This window comes from Arvicola amphibius, chromosome 9 (genome assembly GCF_903992535.2).
Source record: "Arvicola amphibius chromosome 9, mArvAmp1.2, whole genome shotgun sequence".
In the NCBI taxonomy this organism is placed as follows: domain Eukaryota; kingdom Metazoa; phylum Chordata; class Mammalia; order Rodentia; family Cricetidae; genus Arvicola; species Arvicola amphibius.
This window is the reverse complement of record NC_052055.2, coordinates 94,714,799-94,733,692: the sequence shown is the minus strand read 5'-3', so window position 1 is coordinate 94,733,692 and position 18,894 is coordinate 94,714,799. Positions and strand designations below refer to the sequence as shown.

The following is an 18,894-nucleotide window of genomic DNA, read 5'->3' as shown; positions in this document are numbered from 1 at the left end:
GCCCTGTGCTAGACAGACTCCTTCCGTGAGGATCAGGCTACTCTTCTCCCCAGTGCATTTATTCTCAGGATGTCGTCAATGGAGTCATTTCCTGATCACTTGGGAAACAATATGTAGAAATAAGAGCTACGGCTCCCAGTTTCATGGGCTGTTAAGAAAGAAGACTCGTTTGAAGTTATTTTCCAATGCACTTAGTCCCTGTTGGGGGTGGGGGCTGTAAGAAGCAGTTTGCATAGAAAGCATTGCTCAGGACAGAAATAGGAGGAAGTAGAATCAGGAAGATGTGATGCCAGGGAGAATCCCAGGTACAGGCTTGCCCGCCAGAGGCTGTCTCACCCTCCAGAGGCTCACTTGGCTTCTTCTGTGTCCCCTGCATGTCTGGGGGAGACAGAAGCACACTGGGCCACCCTCCAATACAAAATATGGTCTGTTGATGACTTTGCGTACAGTTCAACAATCTATGGTGTTATGGAGAGGTTTGGCATACATCAGCACCATAGCCTGCCACCAGTCTTCTTGAATAAAGTCACATGTAGAATGAGATTCAAACAGGAGGGCCCCTAGAGGCTCAGGAGACAGACCCTTATGATTGAAGCACTAAGTTCTATTCTTAAAATCACTTAAATTTTGTTTTCTGCAAGTACATATCCATGCCCATTTTCCAATAAAAAATATCTAAAATTAGTTGCTAAATGAATACCATGGCTTCATGCCTCCCTCCCTGCCCACCATACCTCAATCCCTAAGTAAGACTGATTCCCTGGAGAGCCTCTGTGTGTTCCTGTGGCTCTTCAGCCCACGTCTCAAGGCAGCAAAGCCCTGCTGAGAAGATGGGGATCCCACACATACCGGCATTGTGGCCGTCTGACTGAGTCCCGGCACTGGTAACTCCTGGGGTAGGGTGGCCGATCTTGGCAAAGCTGTGTTGCTGTTCTCAGCCATCAGCTTGGTTGGCGTGGCTGTAAGGAAACCAGGGTCATGCCAGGGAATAAACAGGGGGTGGTAGTGTGCTGGCTGGTTCTTATGTCAACACGACACAGGGTGGGGTCATTTCAGAAGAGGGGGCATCAACTGAGAAAATGCCCCCACCAGATTGGCCTATAGACAAGCCTGTACTACAACTTCTTGACTGTAGGTGGTGCCAAATGGCACCTAAATGGGTCCTAAATGGCATAAGAAAGCAGGCTGAACAAGCCAGGAGGAACAAGCCAGTAAGCAGCACTCCATGGCTCAGTATCAGCTCCTGCATCCAGTTCTTGCTCTGACTCCCTGGATGACAGATGAAACAGACCCATCCCTCCCTTCATTGGTTTTTGATCATGGTGTGTATGTGTTTTACGTCATACCAATAGAAACCCTAGCTAACATGTATGAGAAAATACCAACAGTGAGGTGTGAAATACAGAGGGTAAACTGGGCTTTCTGGGTACGACGGCCTGACCCAACTCAGTCTGGGACTTTTTGTACCTCTGTGCCCCTGGTCTGATGGGGTTCCTATCTGTTTCCCATCCATGGAATGGCACTCACAGGTGGGTTCTGACATGGCTGTGTGCGAGGACTTGTGGGAACTCCTTGAGGACGCTGACGGCGAAGGACTGGTAGTTAGACCCGAGGTACCCATGTCAAGTGCTTTAAAGTGCTGCTGGGGCTCCAGGCTGGAGTCCTTTTCCTGAAATAGATACAGACACACAGACATGCAGACACACAGACACAGACACACAGACACAGAGACACACAGACACACAGACACAGAGACACACAGACACAGAGTCATACAGACACAGACACATAGACACACAGACACATAGACACACAGAGACACACACACATAAAAATCCATATTTCAGCATTAAGACTCCATGAAAAAATGACACAACATGACTTTAGTTCTAGTATGTAGAAGAATTTGGAAGAAATGGAGAAAAATACTCTATATTTTGGTAACATTGTAAATACATTTGGGTAGAGTAGAAGCTCATGTGCCGTGTAGCATCGCTGGGAGGCTTATGTCTTGCTAGCCACATTTCCTATACTGTCTCACCTTCTATTTTGAATTTTCACATCCCCCCACCACTGACTGTGCATCCTATTTTTTCTTTAAAATCATTATCTCATCACCCGAAATTTGGGGATTCTGAAATGAGAGGCGAGATCAGAAAGAAATAAGGGTACTGTAAGCACTGAACTCTTAACACGGCTGGCGAGATCAACACCACAAGGCCATCAAAAGACACGTCTCATATTGTGGCTCAGGCTTGCTCCCTGCATCAGTGAAGAGCCTGGGGTCTCTCATCTTTAGATCTCTGACTCTTAACTGGTCCTGGCTTCCAGGCTATCTCTACCTCAAACAAGGCATGATGAGAAAGAAAGCAGCAGCTACAGTGGCCCAGCTCCCATCCTCCATGGCTTAGACTAAATGTATGAAAAGCTATAATAGCTTTTTTAAGCCGAAGAAGAAAAAGCAGTATTTATTCTAAGTCCTGTTCTCACTTGGAAAGGTGGAAATTGCCAGTACCCACTGTGTTATGACCACTGACCTGGGTATTCAGTTTCACATATGCGATTTCATGTGCTGTTCTGTCTTTGGACTCATGGCTCCAGTAAGGATGGTTGCCACCATAGTGTGTGTGTGTGTGTGTGTGTGTGTGTGTGTGTGTGTGTGTGTGCAAAGAGGACCGCGGTGACTGATATGAGACCTACAAGCTTGTGCCAAACAGGATGTGCCTGTCTGTGTGGTAGGAACTAATAGCCGCTCAGTGACAATCTCCTTAGGTAAGGCTGGTCCCAGGGTCACTGCACATGACCATAGTGAACTGCACATTCCTGTTCAGCAGAGGAATCATCCAGGGAGTAAATGTGCCCACTGAGGGGCTATCACAGCCATTGCCAAGCTTGAATATCAATCCAATGATAGAATAGCATTTCACAAACATCTCAGGCAGTGGAATGTTAAAACTCCCCCAAATAGGATCAGCACGGATAGTTTGAGAAGCAACATCCCAGAAGTTCCACTTCAAAAGGAGCTGATACCTTGTCACCCAGAAACTTGAGTGACAAATTTCTGATTGGCTGATGGCTAGGTTCACATTACACCTGTTCCTTGGTTGTGACATATGGTGTGCCGAACACTTGTCAAATACTAGCGGAATTCCATTCTCCGCCATGATATAGGGTGTGTGATGTGGTGAGCTGGGTACCAGACTCTTCCCTAAGCAATGGCAGCCTCCTTGTGTAAGGATGCAGGTGATGGCTTATGGAGGCAGAACCGCAGCAGGTAGGCTGCTGCAGACACTGCTCTGTGATCTTTAAAGGGGATTTCTCTTTGCTCCCAGTTTCATCAGCAAGAGATGAGAGATGTTTTTGGTGATCACAGACAGGCTGGCGGGCTGCCACAAAGCCTTTGGTCAGATTCTGGAATCTAGATTGCTGGACACCCTAGAACTACCTTTCTTCTTTATAAAATTGATTTTATTGAGCTATATATTTTTCTCCATTCCCCTTCCTTCCTTGCCCCCTGAACTACCTTTCAACATATCCAAAAAGGGTTTCATCCCACAATTGATGTATGAAAATCCTTATTTCATGAATTGATTTTTTGCTTTCTTAAAATAACACTGGCCCTTCTAAGCTGATAGCTTCTTAGTTTTAATGAAATGCAACACTCTTTCCCTTTTTGCTTTTTCTCTTTGCCTTCTAATGTTTCTGCTCGCTTTATCTATTAGGTGATCATCACAGTTCCTTGTCTGAGGAAAAGCCTGGTCAGATGGGACCAGGGAACTCAGGGTAGGAGAAGGAAGGAAGGCCTTATAGACGGAAAGATCTCTTTGGCATCAGAGTTCCCTTCTTTACACCAGACTTCTTTATACAAAGCTGACACGGTTGTAGCTACTAACGAAAATCCATGATACTGGAATAAAAACAACATGGAGGCACGGGATGGTAGCTTTGTGTGGATTCCATTCCCATCACTACCAAAATCAAAACCAGAAGGAGCAGGAGAAACAGGCTAAGAGCTGGAAACAACACAACAAAGCTCAGTCTAAGGGAGAGACCGAGGCCTTGAAGTGTTCCACACTCTAGTACGTTATGGAATCACTCCCCAGCATTTTATCTGTGGGAGAAATGCAAACTGGGCTTTTGATAGCCATCATTGGAAGGCTGAGAAGCTGCCAAGCCATCCCTTGGGTCCAGAGGCTGCTTCTGAGCCAGCTTTTCCAAGTGTGCCCTTGAATCCCCATGATTCCATGCTCACCCGAGGGAAAAGAGCACACAGTGCCCACTTCATAGGGCATTCATGAAAGCTAAGTGAACAGGCACCCACAAATCACCGAGAGTAATGGGGAACTCAACACGTGCTCAGCTGAGAGGAATCTGTTCTTGCTACCCCAGAACTGATCAAAACAAGGTGGGTGTCACTGCTTAGCCCTCGTCCATTTTCATCCTCTGGACAGGGAGGCATAAGCTCACCTTCAGTGCGGAGGGATGCATGGCCTCTGTGGGTGGGTCCTCCAAAGCCAGCTCCTGTCTCCTTTCTACCCGGACATCTGCGTAACTGCTCAGGAAAGAGACAGACCATTGTAGTGCTGGAACATTCTAGGAGGGCAATACCCAACGGAGCACATGGGGGCCCTCTACATAAAACCTGCTCATGATGTATACAGCACAGAAGAACCCATCTGTGACCTTAGAGGTCTGAGTTTCATTCCCGCCCAATTGCCTTACATGGATTCTAATATGTTGTAGATACCTCCATTTCCGGGATGGTTTGTTTCCTTCCCCACTATTCTATCCCTTCGTTTCCCCAGACCTCCAGATACAGTAACATTTAAGATATATTTTTTATTTGCTGATGAGCTTCTGTATGTAAAGGACTAAAAACCGTGCTTCAAGCATGTTCCTTATAGACAGTGTATATGAAATTATACATAAAGAAACCAAGCCAGAACTAGCCAGACCCAGGTCACTGCGGAATCTAGGGAACCATTCTGTCACGGGGTAGACAAAACCCCGTGTGGAGCTGCGGGATGGGGAGGTGACTGGGATGAGAAACCGGAGCATTGGACCCTTATTTAGTAGCTCAGTTCACTTCCCAGGCTCTCCTAGAACGAGCTTCTTCCTATGATTTGGGAGGTGGAGGGTCAAGGAGGGTAGCATCTTCCCTTCCCTGGGGACTGAGCATCCCACTGGAAAAGACACAGGCTGAGAGGCAGTGGATGACTCCTGGCCATGAAGTCACAAGACACTGGCTGAGGAAGTCCCAAAGGATGAACTGGAGAGTGGGGCACAAGATGTAATGAAATCAGATCAAGGTCATTGGCTGAGAAAGGCCAGCGGTTTTCTCTATTCTCTGCAAACACTAAGCAAGTCTGTTCTATATGCATAGGTGTGTATCCACCTTCATATATAGTTTATATATACTGTTGTCCCTCAGTATCCGTGGGAACCAGACTCAGGACCTCCTTGGATACTAAAGCCCATAGATGCTGGAGTCCCTAACAAAATGGGGTAGCATTTACACATCACCTGTTGTCCTTCCTCTTGCATACTTCAAGTCATACCTAGCTTCCTTCTGATATTTAAGGCAAGGTAAATGCCACGTGCACACTTGGTATACTATGCTCTTTAGGGAACAGTGAGAAGAAACATGCTTGCATATGTTGCCTATAAATGCAGTTTAAAATATTTTCCATCAGTGTTTAGCCAAAATATATGAACACAAAATCCACTTGATATAGCGGTGAACTATTTACTATTTTTATTAGATTTTTTTTTCTGAAATGGGGTCTCACTCTGTAGCCCAGGCTGGCCTCAAACTTGAGATCCTTCTGACTCAGCCTCCCTCATGTTAGGATTATTGGAGTTTGACACTATGCTGGGCACAACGTCTCTCTTCTAAGCCAGCCTCTAGATGACTTGTCTTCTTGGCATGTCTCTCCTGGGATGGAGGGTGAATCACTAGGTTTTTTTTTTTTTTTTTTTTTTTTTTTTTAACTCTGAGAGTTGGGAACCCACACAGGACACATCCATGCCATGCTGGGCATATTGCTATCCTTTGAATTCCTGCTCACCCACCCTGAGCTGAGGGTTCCCCAAAGCTACGAGGGACCCCCAGGGCAGCCCAGCTGTTGCCCTAACATGCCTCAGTTGCCAGCAGGGGTTTTTGAAGCCTTAACAACAACAACAACAAAAAAGTATGAGTTATTTGGAGGTAACATGTTAATGTTTGGAGGTAACATGTTAATGTTTGGAGGTAACATGTTCTTTTCAAAAACAACCAACAAGGAAAAGTTGGGGAATGGATGGAGATGAGGGAAAAATATGTAAGTAGGTCAGTGAAGCCGAAACTTACTAAATAATATCCTGGCAGCTTTCAAAGGGGCTTGACTGAAAACTCACAGCACGTCTCAGAGCTGGGAGGAAGGAGGGCGTGTACCTGGGCAGGGGCCCGAGTTCTGATCATCCAGTTTGCTACCGACGACAGCCAGAGCCTTTCCTCTGACACAGGGTGTCCTTAAGGTGGTCACTGATCCTTCCCCACACCCTTGATGGCCTTGCCCACCCTCCCAGGCACTTCACAGAGGCCCAGGCTTCCGGTCTGGACGGTACCTGACCACCGAGTGAGTGCACACGATGAACTCGGGCTTGGAATTCCATTGGTGGTAGGTGATGTAGTAGTGGGTCTGTAACCAAATCCATTGCTGTCCTTTGGTTAGAAACCGGTAACAGCATGACTTCCCTTTGCCAAACTGCATCACTAGGAGGAAAAGAAGTAGACTTTGCATGTAACAACGCTCACTGAAAAGTGACCCTTCTCCCAAGACTTATTACTAAAATCCAAAAGTTCCAGAAGACGGCACCAAGCATTGCTTATTTCCCTAGTTGCACTGTAGTTTAAGTGACTATTATCACACAATCTGATACTTTTGGGGGCTGTGAGGTGCTGGAATTGATTTGGGGGCCTCATGCTTACTAGGCAAGTGATCTGACTTGGTCATACTCAGTCAAACCAAAGTATCACTTCTTTTCGTTTGTTTTGCTTTTTCGAGACAGGGTTTCTCTGTGTAGCCATGGCTGTCCTGTCCTGGACACCCTCTAGACTAGGCTGACCTCAAACTCACAGAGATCCGTCCGACTCTGCCTCCTGATTGCTGGGATTAAAGGCATGCGCCGCCACCACCTGGCGCATGAAGAATTCTTAATACAATGACTTCATGTGTTCCCAAATGCACTAAGGCTGAAAAAAACTCTTCACATACAAGGGCATACAAGGATAGGTTTTCCAGCTGGAGATTTCAGTAAAAAGAGACCCTGATTTTCTTGGGATTCATCTTCCTGCATGGGAGATGCCTTTGGGACTTCAAGAGCTGAACAGAGGATGGAGCATCCAGACACTGAGAGAAATGGACCCAAAATAAACCTGCCAGCCAGCAACCAATGGGCATCTACCAATCGTTGAGTCTCAGCCCACAGCGTTTTAGAACAGAGAGTCTGGCATGGATGCCTGTAGCCCAGGTCTCCCCCTGCAGCTGCATGGCTGCCTAGAGCCTCCATAGTTGTGTCTGCAGATGGCTCCTTTGAGGGGTATACAGGACAGAATGCGTGCTGGTGGTTTATTAGCTCACGTGAGGCAGAAGCATAAATTATGGATCCAAGGAAGAGGACCAATTTGGATTTTATTACCACAGTGCCGGCAATTTAGCATCTTGTAATAAACACAGTCATGAGGAATCTTACCTAGGAAAGAGAAGCTGGCAAAGGATTCACCGCACTGTTTAGATTTGGATCTGAGTAAAGAAGCCTGATAGAGTGGACGTGTGGGCGCTACAAAGCAAGCACTTCTTGTCCGAGTCGCCACACAAGTCTATCAGATGCCTAGTGTGATCCTGCCACCTGAGAGGCTTCTCTATGCTAGAGAGGCAGAAGCAGCCAGAGGTTTAAAGCAGTGACTCGTCTCAGATCTGAATGTGCATCACCATCCGCTGCAGGGACTTGTGAAAACGGATTTTCTCATTCCTGATCCCTGGTGGAAGAAGCCTGAGAGTCTACAGTTGGAGCTAACCTGGTGCTCACATAGCTTGCTTAAGCTGCATTTTTGAGAAATGAAGGGCTAAGATGAAGATGAACTTTCCGTCTCGACAGATCTAGTAGCAGCTGCAGCACGTTCCCTTGTTAACAAGGACGGCACAGAGAAGAAAGTCCTAACAGCCACTCTAGACGAAGCAGCTACTGGAGACCAGTGTCTGTCGTCTGTTAGCTCAGAGTCCACAGCTCAATGTTTGGGAAACGGTTCCTCATCAAAGCCGAGCACTGGCACTAAAATACGACACTGAGTGGCCGGTTTCTGATTCTTCTTGTGAAACGTGAACTAGAAGAGTTTATGATTCCTGCTGCCTATGCCATGGGGCCTACCCTGAACGCTTGTCGGAATGTTCCCCTTTTCTGTGGCACAGAGTCCTCTCTGACTTATCTATCGGCTGTAGAAGGGCCCTCCCGAGCCCCCAAGATCCTGCGCATACCCCTGCTACACACTGGCAGCGTCTTGCAAATTCACCTGCTTCTGGATTTCCCAGTAGACTCTGGCTGGGAGGGCAGTCCGGAGAAAAATCTAACCCTACCTTAATTCCTTGATTAGGATTAAAGAATGTGACTCCTTTGGTTGACGGTGGGATGTTGCTGGGGATCAGGGCAATGCCAATTCCGAGTTAAAGTAGGACCCGTGGAGGGCTGGAGAGATGGTTCAGTGGTTAAGAGCATTGTCTGCTCTTCCAAAGATCCTGAGTTCAATTCCCAGCAACCACATGGTGGCTCACAACCATCTGTAATGAGGTCTGGTGCCCTCTTCTGGCCTGAAGGCATACAAGTGACAGAATACTGTATACAGAATACTGTATACATAATAAATAAATAAATATAAAAAAAGAGTAGGACCCGTGGAGTTAAGCACGCGAAAGAACCCATTAGCCCATATAATTGCTGTGTGGGACGCCATGCCTGCCCCTGCTGTGGCAAGCCGACTTCCAGTCGCACAGAATCCTGCTATCCGGACCCTTGGCAAGCACATGACTCCAGGCTGCGCTGGCAAGTGGTACTCACGGTGCTGGTGGCACCTGGCCAGGAGCTCCAGGTCATCGATGTGGTAGTAGTCATAGCCTGAGGTGCCGAGCACTTCAAAGGGCAGGTATCCTATGATGGGAGGGGCCCTGAAGGGAGACAAGAAGAACTCTTTACAAGAGGAACGCCACACAGTACACAAGCTGGTTGTAACACTTGGTGAGGAGGGGCAGTTTGAACGCTTAGTGGCTTCTATGGAGGCCTAGCTGATCAAGAACCAGGGGCAGGAAAATAGTATCACAATGACGGTCAGGATCAGAGTGCCCATATTGAAAAGGAACTCACTCATCCCAGCATACAGGCATTTCATTCCTTGGGATAACTTGGCCCAACTGTTAATAAGGACTTATAGATATTGGAGAATTTAAAACAGCTATCAACTGGGCCAACCCAATGTTCAAAATGAAAGGGCAGGGAGGGAATGGTTGCTAGTTCACAAACTGGGAATGATGTGCTATGTAGGAAAGAAAGCACTGGGCTGGAGGATCCAAGGAGGATCAAAGAAATCAGAGTATTTCTCTCCCCACATCTGCTTTTGACAATCAGGAAGTAGGAACAGCCTAAGTTGGGTTCATCCCAAAGATGTCTTGGGGCTGAGACATCACTCTGAACGTAGGACCTGGGCACAAACGGGATCCCGACCTTCCCCTGAGCTGGGAACAACTGTTCCTATCACCAAGGAGTCCTTCTCCTTCAATGTACCAGGCTGGACTTCATTCTCCTAAGCGGAGCCTGGCTCCTGCAAACAACTCTTGAAAGGGACCCAACTCAAATATGTTTTTCTTCTCACAAACCTGTGATCCAGAAATAAAAATTTCCATTCCAAGCTATGCCTCGAAGTGAATTCCTCTAAAGGTTCGTCAGCTACACACATTTCCTGTGTTGGAAAAGGAAGAGAAAAAAAAAAAAACAGAATGTTTCTCAGGGTGCCAAATGCTCACCCTTGGTTGGTTCAAAAGGAATTGAATGATGGGTAACACAAGCTAAAACCGCTCTGAGCCAATCTCCAAACAGTGCTGGACTGAAATTTGTCATCTGCACTTAATTTCTTTATTAGCTGACCCTAAATTTATTTCACAAACTGAGAAAAGTACCTAGAAGCCAAACGGTACCTCACCCCCTTCCCATCATCTGGGCACGTAGAAAACATGAGGCGAGGGCTTTTCCTCTGAATTCGAATCACGAATTTAATTCCATCCACATTTGTACCAGAGATAGGAAATGTGACCACAGAAGGGAAAATATAATAAAGGCTCACAGTTTTTGGACTCACAGTCTGAGGCACACCAACTCAGTACATACGCATAATGGTGGTGTAGGGATATGAAGCCTGGCCAAAAACATCTTTGGGGCTTTATCACTAATGGGTGAAGCCTTCAAACAAACAAAAAAACCCCACAGGAACCTGGGGCTTTGGGATGGTCCATAGGGGCAGGCCAGAACCTAGACATTTAGAGTTTTGAAAACTAATTTTCAAACTAACTTTATCACAATTTTATTCCCTTCCATAAGGATCATTAATGACATGTAACCAAGTGTGATGTCATTGAAATAGGTCCACATGGTGACGTCACTTTCGGGAACTTGCCTTTAAGAACTGGGGTGTCGCCAGACGCACGGTGGCGATGAAGCAGACCTCCTTTCCTAGGGGCACGCGGCAAGGTCTGGAAAGGGCGTTGTCAAAGCCATTGCAGGACGGGCTAGGCACTGGGTGGGAGGAAGACGCACAAGTTAGCCCTGCCTGGCGACAACAGCTAACCTTTACTTGGCACTTTCTGCTTTCGGGAGTTTAGGCATGTTACCTCGCTCCATTTTTACAGCACCCTGAGGAGGTAGGTTCACCTGTTATTCCTACTGCACAGATAAGGAAACTGAGGTACTTGTCTGAGGCCATCTTCCTGGCTGAAGTAGGAATTGAAGCCACGGCAATTACCACTATACCCCCACTGACCCTCTCTCCCACGAGCTCTTCAGAATTTGCTTCTTGTGTTGGGGAAGCCGCTCTCCAATACATGGCCCTCCTTCTACAGCAGTGGGTTTCAACCTTCCTCATGCTGCCACCCTTTAATATAGTTCCTCGTGTTGTGGTGATCCCCTACCATAAAATTATTTTCATTGCTATTTCATAACTGTAATTTTGCCACTGTCATTACATTGAATCATAATATCAATATCTGATATGCAACCCCTGTGAAAGGGTCGTTCGACCCCCCAAAGAGGTCGCAGCCCACAGGTTGAGAATCACTGTTCTCAAGGAAGGGCCTGGATGCTGGCTTTGATGTTTTAAGGGTGAATTACATTGTCCAGCAGTGTTTCCATTGCTGATAGTCCCAGGAGAAGAAGTGGTGGCTTCACAAGCATGAAGGGACTCTGTCTCAAATCTCATTTTAGGGAGTCTCGGATGATATGGGGCCAGACCATTGAGAAGCTGTCCTTGCAACTTAGGTGGTTGTGGATGGATCTGGGATGCCCCCTATGGGGTAAAGGCTTAATTTCTAGTTTGATGTTATTGGGAAGTGGAAAAACCTTGAGAAGTGCACTTGGGATGTTCTTGACTTCTGGGGTCTGCCTTCGAAAGGGATTATGAGACTCTGGTTTCATCCATGCTGTCTCTCTTCCAGGCATGAATTATGCACCTCTGTTCTGCTCTGTGCTCTGTGCTCCCTGATGTGACCATCTTCCTCACCACAGGCCCCAACATAACAGGACAGTGGATCACAGACTGAAACCTCAGAAACCCTGAACCAAAATAACTTTTAAACTTGCTAAATGTCAACAAGTAGAACAATACGTGATGGCATCTCTCTCTACGAGTCTGTCGTTTTCTTTTCCCCATGAGTCTAAGAAGACATGACTGCCACCATTTTAGATGGGGAAACTGAGGTCTGGAAAGGTCACCTGACAGTCCCAAAGGTCTTTGCCTAAGTCCAGTTCTCAGGGGGATAAAGGATTTGGATCTAAATTCACATCCACCAATGTGTTGGACTCAGGCTCCCAATGTCCTCCTATGATCCCCCTGGGTTCTTCCTGAGGACAACCAGACCTTTCTTCAGGGTAACTGTGAAGAACTACATGACCTTTTGGGCCAGAAAAATTCTATCATCTGTAGATTGAATTTTTGAGGGGAGGAGAGAACCTGGTTAACTATGAAAATAACCAACTTGGCCCATCCATAGAATCCTCAAATTTCAGTGTGTGGCTGGCTCCCCTGGGTCTTCTGGTTTGGTAACTTGGGTTCTGCCCAGATCACATAATTCAGTCATGGGTACTTTCCAGACCTCCACTGACTAGCCATGATGTGGCCAGGACTGAGGATCCCTAGAGGAGCAGGCCGCATGACCTTTCCTTTAAAGAATGTGGCTGGTTACAGTTGGCCCTTCACAACTGAGGCTTCTGAGTCTGTACACTGGACCAACTGTGGACCCCATATATTTGAAAATATCTGAAAGAAGCCACTACATATCTATTGAACACACACACACACACACACACACACACACACACACACACACACTTTCAACATCATTATTCCCTAAGCAATTCAGTAAAACCATGTAGCATTTATATTTTATTAGGCACTGAAAGTCATCTAGAGATGGTTTTAAACCTATCGGGTGTGTGAGGGGAGATAGGAAAATACCACACTATTTTATACAGGGGACTTGAGAACTCATGGGTTTTGGTATGTCTGAGAACATTGGCACCCGGGAACAATCCCCAGTGGATACTGAGGGGTGTCTGCATAACCTGTGCTGTCTAAACTCACAGATTTCAGCATCATTATGCTTTCCAATTTAACCAATAGCATATGGAACATCAGAAAACCAAATCCATTTTAAAATGGAATCTGCAGGATTATAGTTTAGCTTTCCAATCATTTTTTGTTTTTTTTTTTTAAAATACTTACAGGTTTGTAAATGAATCTATAATGTGGTCTGCTCTCCGCTAACATGAATAAATTCATTTTACCAAACACATTCTCTGAATTTACTCACATAAATACTAATAAATGTTTCCAAACACGAATACAAAGTGAGTAAAATAAAAAAAATAGTGGTCTCGAGAGAGTTTACATCTGTCATGAGCTGACTTAAGACTATTGTAGATTCGTTTTGTGGAGTGAGCCAAGAGATTTATCAAGAGAAAGGAAAACAATCCCACATAAGGGAAGGTCTGCAGATGTGAACATCTGTGCAATAAAAAAAAAAAGACATTAAAAATTTCCCAGATGTGAAATACTCTCTGCTTGAATCGAAGAGACATTACCCCGCCAGATAATGACCTAATAAAATTCTCTTGGCTCTCTCTGGAATGCCGAGGCCTTAGAGACAAGCTTCCGAGGTCTCCCTAGGAACTTAAGAAGGCCGCCTTCTCCCCGAAACTGATGCACCTGGCTTGAGCCACCCTTTGGCTACTAAACCCACACGCTGCCAGCAAGAGCCTTCTCCCCGATTTCCTGTGAGGAGTGGACAGAAGCTGGAGAAGAGGGAAACACCTGCCTAAGGCGTGCTCCTTCCCTAAGGAGGGCAGAGACCGGCATGGTGGTCATTAGTGGGATTTTGCAGACTTTCCACTCAGCCTGGCTGCCTTCCAGCCCAGTTTTATCTGCTCTTTTATAACTTCAAAGGCTTCAAAGGTGAAAATCCCCAGCTCTGCCCCCATCCTTGTTTAGGGAAGTTCCATTATTACTGGTAGCCTGCATTTAGATGCATATTCTACAGACGGGGCCCCAAATTGCATTTGTTTTTCAACTAGCTTTCCCACTGAAAATCTCAAATACCTGAGAGCCTGATCCAGGGTGATAGACAGCAAACTGGAGTGAATGTTCTAGTCAAGGCCAAGAGGAAGGCCTTGCAGAGGAAGTCAGGGAAGGACACTCCCTTACACAGTGCTGGTTAAGTGTGAAATGACTTTTCCCCTGAAGCACAAGGCCCCTCACGTGTTCCAGAGGCAACACACATGCGCACTGTACACCCAGCCTTCGCAGCCATACTTAGCATCTGAATAACTTTCTGGCACTGCAGATCCCAAGGCAGTTTAAAGCCATTAATTAAGGATTCAATTACCTATTTCAATTTAAATAATAGAAAGAATACATCTAATTACAACTGGCTTTCTTACGTCCTCAGGAGAATTTGCCACCTACTGTCGGCATAGCCTTCCTTCCTCTGGTCTCCCAAACTCGTGATATAGAGGAGCGTTTCTCTCTTGCTCCATTTTCTTTCTAGAATCTGCTTACTTAAAATTGATGCTACCCTTGCCAAAAGCTGGGTAAGTGGGCCTTTCCTACGTGGGAGCCAAGCTTTACTTCCTATTTCCAGCGCTGAGCTAGTTCTCAGCATAGGTTTTCTGGAGAATTTCTCAAGGAGGACTTCCACTTGATGCTCAAACTGAGCTTAGGGCTCAGTCCAGGAAGGAACGTTCTGATGTTTGCCAGTAACTAGCACACGGATGTGGGAACCCTGGGGTGGCTTCTCCTTCAGAGTTCCTCTACTCTGGCAATGTAGGAGGGTTCTAGAAGTCACTGGTATAGCTCACTACCTGGCTAGCTCCCTACCCGGCTGATGGATAGATAAACACTGGTCCAAAGGAGGCCTGGGCAAGATAGTGTCTGGGAATTACATGATACAGTGGCCATCAAAGGTTGACAAACAGCGGCAGTGCCTAACAGAGGACTGAAGAGTCCATCTGGAGAGATGCATGGTGACATTGCTATGGATCTTCAAACTAAAATGTTTGGTCCAAAGGTTCTCAGGCTCTGAGCTATTCAATATCATCTCTATCTTAAATACCTTGAATGAGTTGTCTTGGGTTGGAAGTCTCGGGAGTCTTAAAATTAAACTCCCAAGGTTCTTTGGGTATTTCGATTGACTAACGTCCTTGGGACATACCTGACGTTGGCTCCCAAGTCTGTCCCATGGCAAAGCTGACCTCCCAGATCAGTCATGATAAGGACACGAGACAAATCCTGATGTGGACACAAGGCTGGGAGATCTCAGGTGGCAGAAGAACTTGTCTCAAGGGGTTTAGGAAAGGACCGAGGGAGGGTGGGGAGGGTCAACACTAATGGCCAATGTTAGCTAGCAGCAAAGGGGAGGAAAAAGATGCCCTGATCCTGCTCCATTCAGCTCGTAGCTCAGTCAACTCTCCCCAGATGGGCTGCTGATGAACTACTTGCAGAGTCTCTGGGAAAGCACACACTAGTCCATATAGAAAGTAAAGGGTAGCTTTCTGGGCGTTTCTTGAAACTAATGAGAATCAAAGCTGATGGGCATTTGGGAAGACATGGCTTAGCAATCAGAGATGAGATTCGCTCTGCAGAAGGAGGAGTTTTCCAACCCCCTGTGTTTGACAGATATCCTACATATGTAGTTCTGGTTTGGGGACCATAGGGAGGAAAATACTCTTCAGTCCATTATGGGGCATCCTCTCACACAAATGAAGTGCCAATTTCAGATTCATGTTTTTTACTTCGCAACATAGTTAATTGGGTATGTTCTGAACAGCCAAATAAAATGTTCTTGGGCAACAGTAACACACTCTGCTACTTCCTGGCCTGAGTACCACCTACCTGGTTCACATAGTGCTTGGCTATTTTATTTCTGCCGGTTCTGACTAGCAGAGAAGTGTCATGTGTGGTGAGAAGTAAGAGCTCCATGAGAAGGCTGGGTTTGCAGTTTGGTGAGCTGAGGAAAGAACATTGCTCTAAAGGGCAACTGTATGTCTTCAATCTTTTCTACTTCCTGCCATTCACTGAGTATTTTCCGGGGACCAGAGGACTTTGGTGATGGAATTAAGACGTCCCCTGGGGGGTGGTGTGGGTAGCAGTTTCTTCATATGTTGAGGAAACTGAGCAACTTCTTGAGATCCTCATCCTGTCTGGATATTTTTGACATACTTTCAGTTAAAATTATAGACCGTCTTGCACATGAAGTCACTCTCAGATGAGAGCAAATGGAAAGATGCAGTTGATGAATATCTGCCCAATCCTTATTGCTCCATTGTAATATGGACTTGAGATGACTGTGCAGGACCATGGCTTGTTATTGACCATGACCTGAAACCTACTGCTGCCTAATCTGATAGCTGACCTCCATTGGGGGAAGACTCAACGCTGCCTGGCTGAAAGGAGAGCATTTTTCCCTGCTAGCTCTGAGGGGCCAGTGAAGCTCACATCAGACACCGTATAAGAGATTTCCAACCCTCTGCCTCTGTATCCTGGGAGATCTGGTGTGTCTCTGCCTTGATCTCTTAAACCAAGACATCTTAATTAATTCAGCACAGGGAAAAAACAAAACACAGAAGCAGCAACCTCAAAGCCAGGCAACCTACAGAAACCCCAGGGAGCACATGGAACCAAGTGTTGAAGCTGAAAGGCCCCATTTTTTTTTCCAGCACTTCAATCTGGTGCTGTGGTTAGAGGCAACTAGGTAGAATGAGGGCAGGGAAACTTTTATACTCTGGTGTGTGGTTTCTGGAAAGCCCAGGGTGGAATGTTTGCTGAGGGTGACCTATTTGGAACCATACCAGCAACTTTTGAAATACTGTGTTCTGGATTTCAGTCAGATGCACATTTAAGTCCAAGGCTGGGAGAGGACCCAATAAAGGCTTTCTTTTTGCCATGAAATGACCTATCAGGAGTAGAGCCCGCCTCTTACGACCCCTGAAAGCAAAGATGTTCATTGTATTCTTGATGCTCCTCTAGCTGCTTCTTCCACGCTCTTGTAGCGGCAGGGTAGGGGATATGGCACTTGGGTACATGGAGCTTAGGAAGGTCCTCTTGACCCCATATTTAGTAAGAAGAGTGAGAAAAAGCAGTATGTTTGTTCAAAAGTGTCTCTCCTTGTCTCTCTTTGGAGAGAACATCTGGACAGGACAGCCAAAGTTCAAAAACACTCTTTCTATTTTCGCGATGCTCTAGAAATCGTCAACACACAGAGCAGAGGAAGACAGGACTCCTGCATTCAATGGCTACCCCATGCTCTCCACCAGCCAAGATTCCTGGGAAAGGATGGGACTTGAGGTCACCTAGCCTAGTCTGTATTCTTCAGGAGCCTTTTGCCAGGTAGGTCAGAAACTGTCCTCAAGTGAACACTTCTAAAAAGACTCATTTCTTGTTCCATTTCCCAACATATATTTCTTCATATGTTAAAAACTTCTAGGATAATAAAGTCTTGGTTTGATACCTTCTTCCTAGAGCATTGGGGCCAATGATTATCTTCTAAGGAGTGGCCAACAAATATACAATATTACATTTTGCTCAAGCCTTTAGGCAATTCTGCTGTTTATGCTGCCCAACAAACTGGGGTGGTGGACAGAGGTGAATGGGTGGTCCTAAAACTCCTATGAGAAAGCATAATCTCACCAGTGGGAGCAATGGTACTCCCCTCTCCTTCTTCTATGTTTCCCTTGCTCCCTTGCTCCCTTGTTCCCTCCTTCCCTCTCTCTCTCCCTTCCATTGCACTCCCTTGGCCAAGGTCAGGAAACTGGAGGAAAATCAAAGTGTTAACCAGGGTCAACAAGAAAGCAGACAGGATCCTCATGTATGCACCGTGAGGGTCTCCAAAAGCTCTCATTGGCTCAGCATCATCCTGCCCCGCCCCCGCTCTTGCTCAGATGGAACCCTGGGTCCCATGCCTGCCACCTCCATCACCCAGCTCTCCACCAGCCCTTGTGTTTTAAGTTGACACCTAGCAACTGTACATACTAAGGAGGAACCAGGAGCTTCATGTATGCTGTGCAATGTTCAAGTCAAGGTAAGCACTGGTTCCTCCTCAAACACTGATCACTTCTTTGTGGTGACAAACACCAAGGTCCTTTCTTCTAGAGTTTTAAATGAGTGAAATGGTATGACTATCCCTAGTCACCCTATTGCAGTAGAAAAGGACATTAGAATTTATGTCTAATTATGTTTGAATTATGGCCGAACGAGGTCTCCTGAATGCAGGTGACAATGGTGTGTGGCTTGGACAGTATGTGGGGTCCCTGGCAGTGGGACCAGGATCTAACTCTAATGCATGAACTGACTTTGTGGAGCCCATTCTCTATGGAGAGATACCTTGCTTAGAATAGGGTGGGGTTGGTGGTAGTGGTGGGGTGGGGTAGGGGGAGGGTCTTGGTCCTGCCTCAGTGAGGTGATGGGACAGACTTAGTTGACTCCCCAGGGGAGGTTTAACCCTCTCTGAGGAGCTGAGGGGTGCATGAAGGGTGGGGTGGGGGAAGGGGAGAGCGGGAGGAGAGGAGGGAGGGGGAACTGGGATTGGTATGTAAAAAAGAATAAAAAACTAAGAATTTATGTCTCTAGTCTAACTGTAGCCAGCCTACACATTTCACTTGAGGTCTTTTGCATTCCTGCCAAGGTCTCCTTTTATACTTGGGGACCCTTTCTCCAACCAAACCTTTGTAATGTCAGCCTACCCAAGAAGGTCTAGGGAGAGATGACATTCTTGGCTTCACCATTTCTGCTTTTGATGCTGCGTGTTTATAGCAGCAACAGTTAAAAAAAAAGAAGTCACACATAATTTCCACACATTCTTTCAGGCAAACAAACACTGTCTCAGTTTGAAGTGAAAATAAAGCCTTGCTACTTAAAAGATAAAAGATGAAAACACAGCTCAGGTATTCAGAAGGAAGCCTATTTTCTTGAAGCCTTCTCGGATGTCATACATGACAGGATGATTTGAAGCCCTATTTGGAAGGGTATTTTTTTTTTTTTTTTTTGGAAGGGAAACATAAATTCACAGAGTACAGGATGGCGGCTCACCAGCCAGCCACAAGTGACCC

General features: G+C 46.2%; 1 protein-coding gene across 1 annotated transcript in view; it reads right to left on the bottom strand.

Moving 5' to 3' along the window:
- Npas2 (neuronal PAS domain protein 2) overlaps nt 1-18,894 on the bottom strand; it is an 83,490-nt gene that overhangs the window by 25,684 nt on the left and 38,912 nt on the right. The window contains exons 9-15 of the mRNA XM_042055766.1: nt 10,700-10,818; nt 9,906-9,988; nt 9,094-9,200; nt 6,607-6,754; nt 4,468-4,552; nt 1,528-1,669; nt 850-959 (exon numbers count right to left, since the gene is read on the bottom strand). Coding sequence (XP_041911700.1) covers nt 850-959; nt 1,528-1,669; nt 4,468-4,552; nt 6,607-6,754; nt 9,094-9,200; nt 9,906-9,988; nt 10,700-10,818 — 794 coding nt within the window. The remainder of the gene's footprint in view (nt 1-849; nt 960-1,527; nt 1,670-4,467; nt 4,553-6,606; nt 6,755-9,093; nt 9,201-9,905; nt 9,989-10,699; nt 10,819-18,894) is intronic.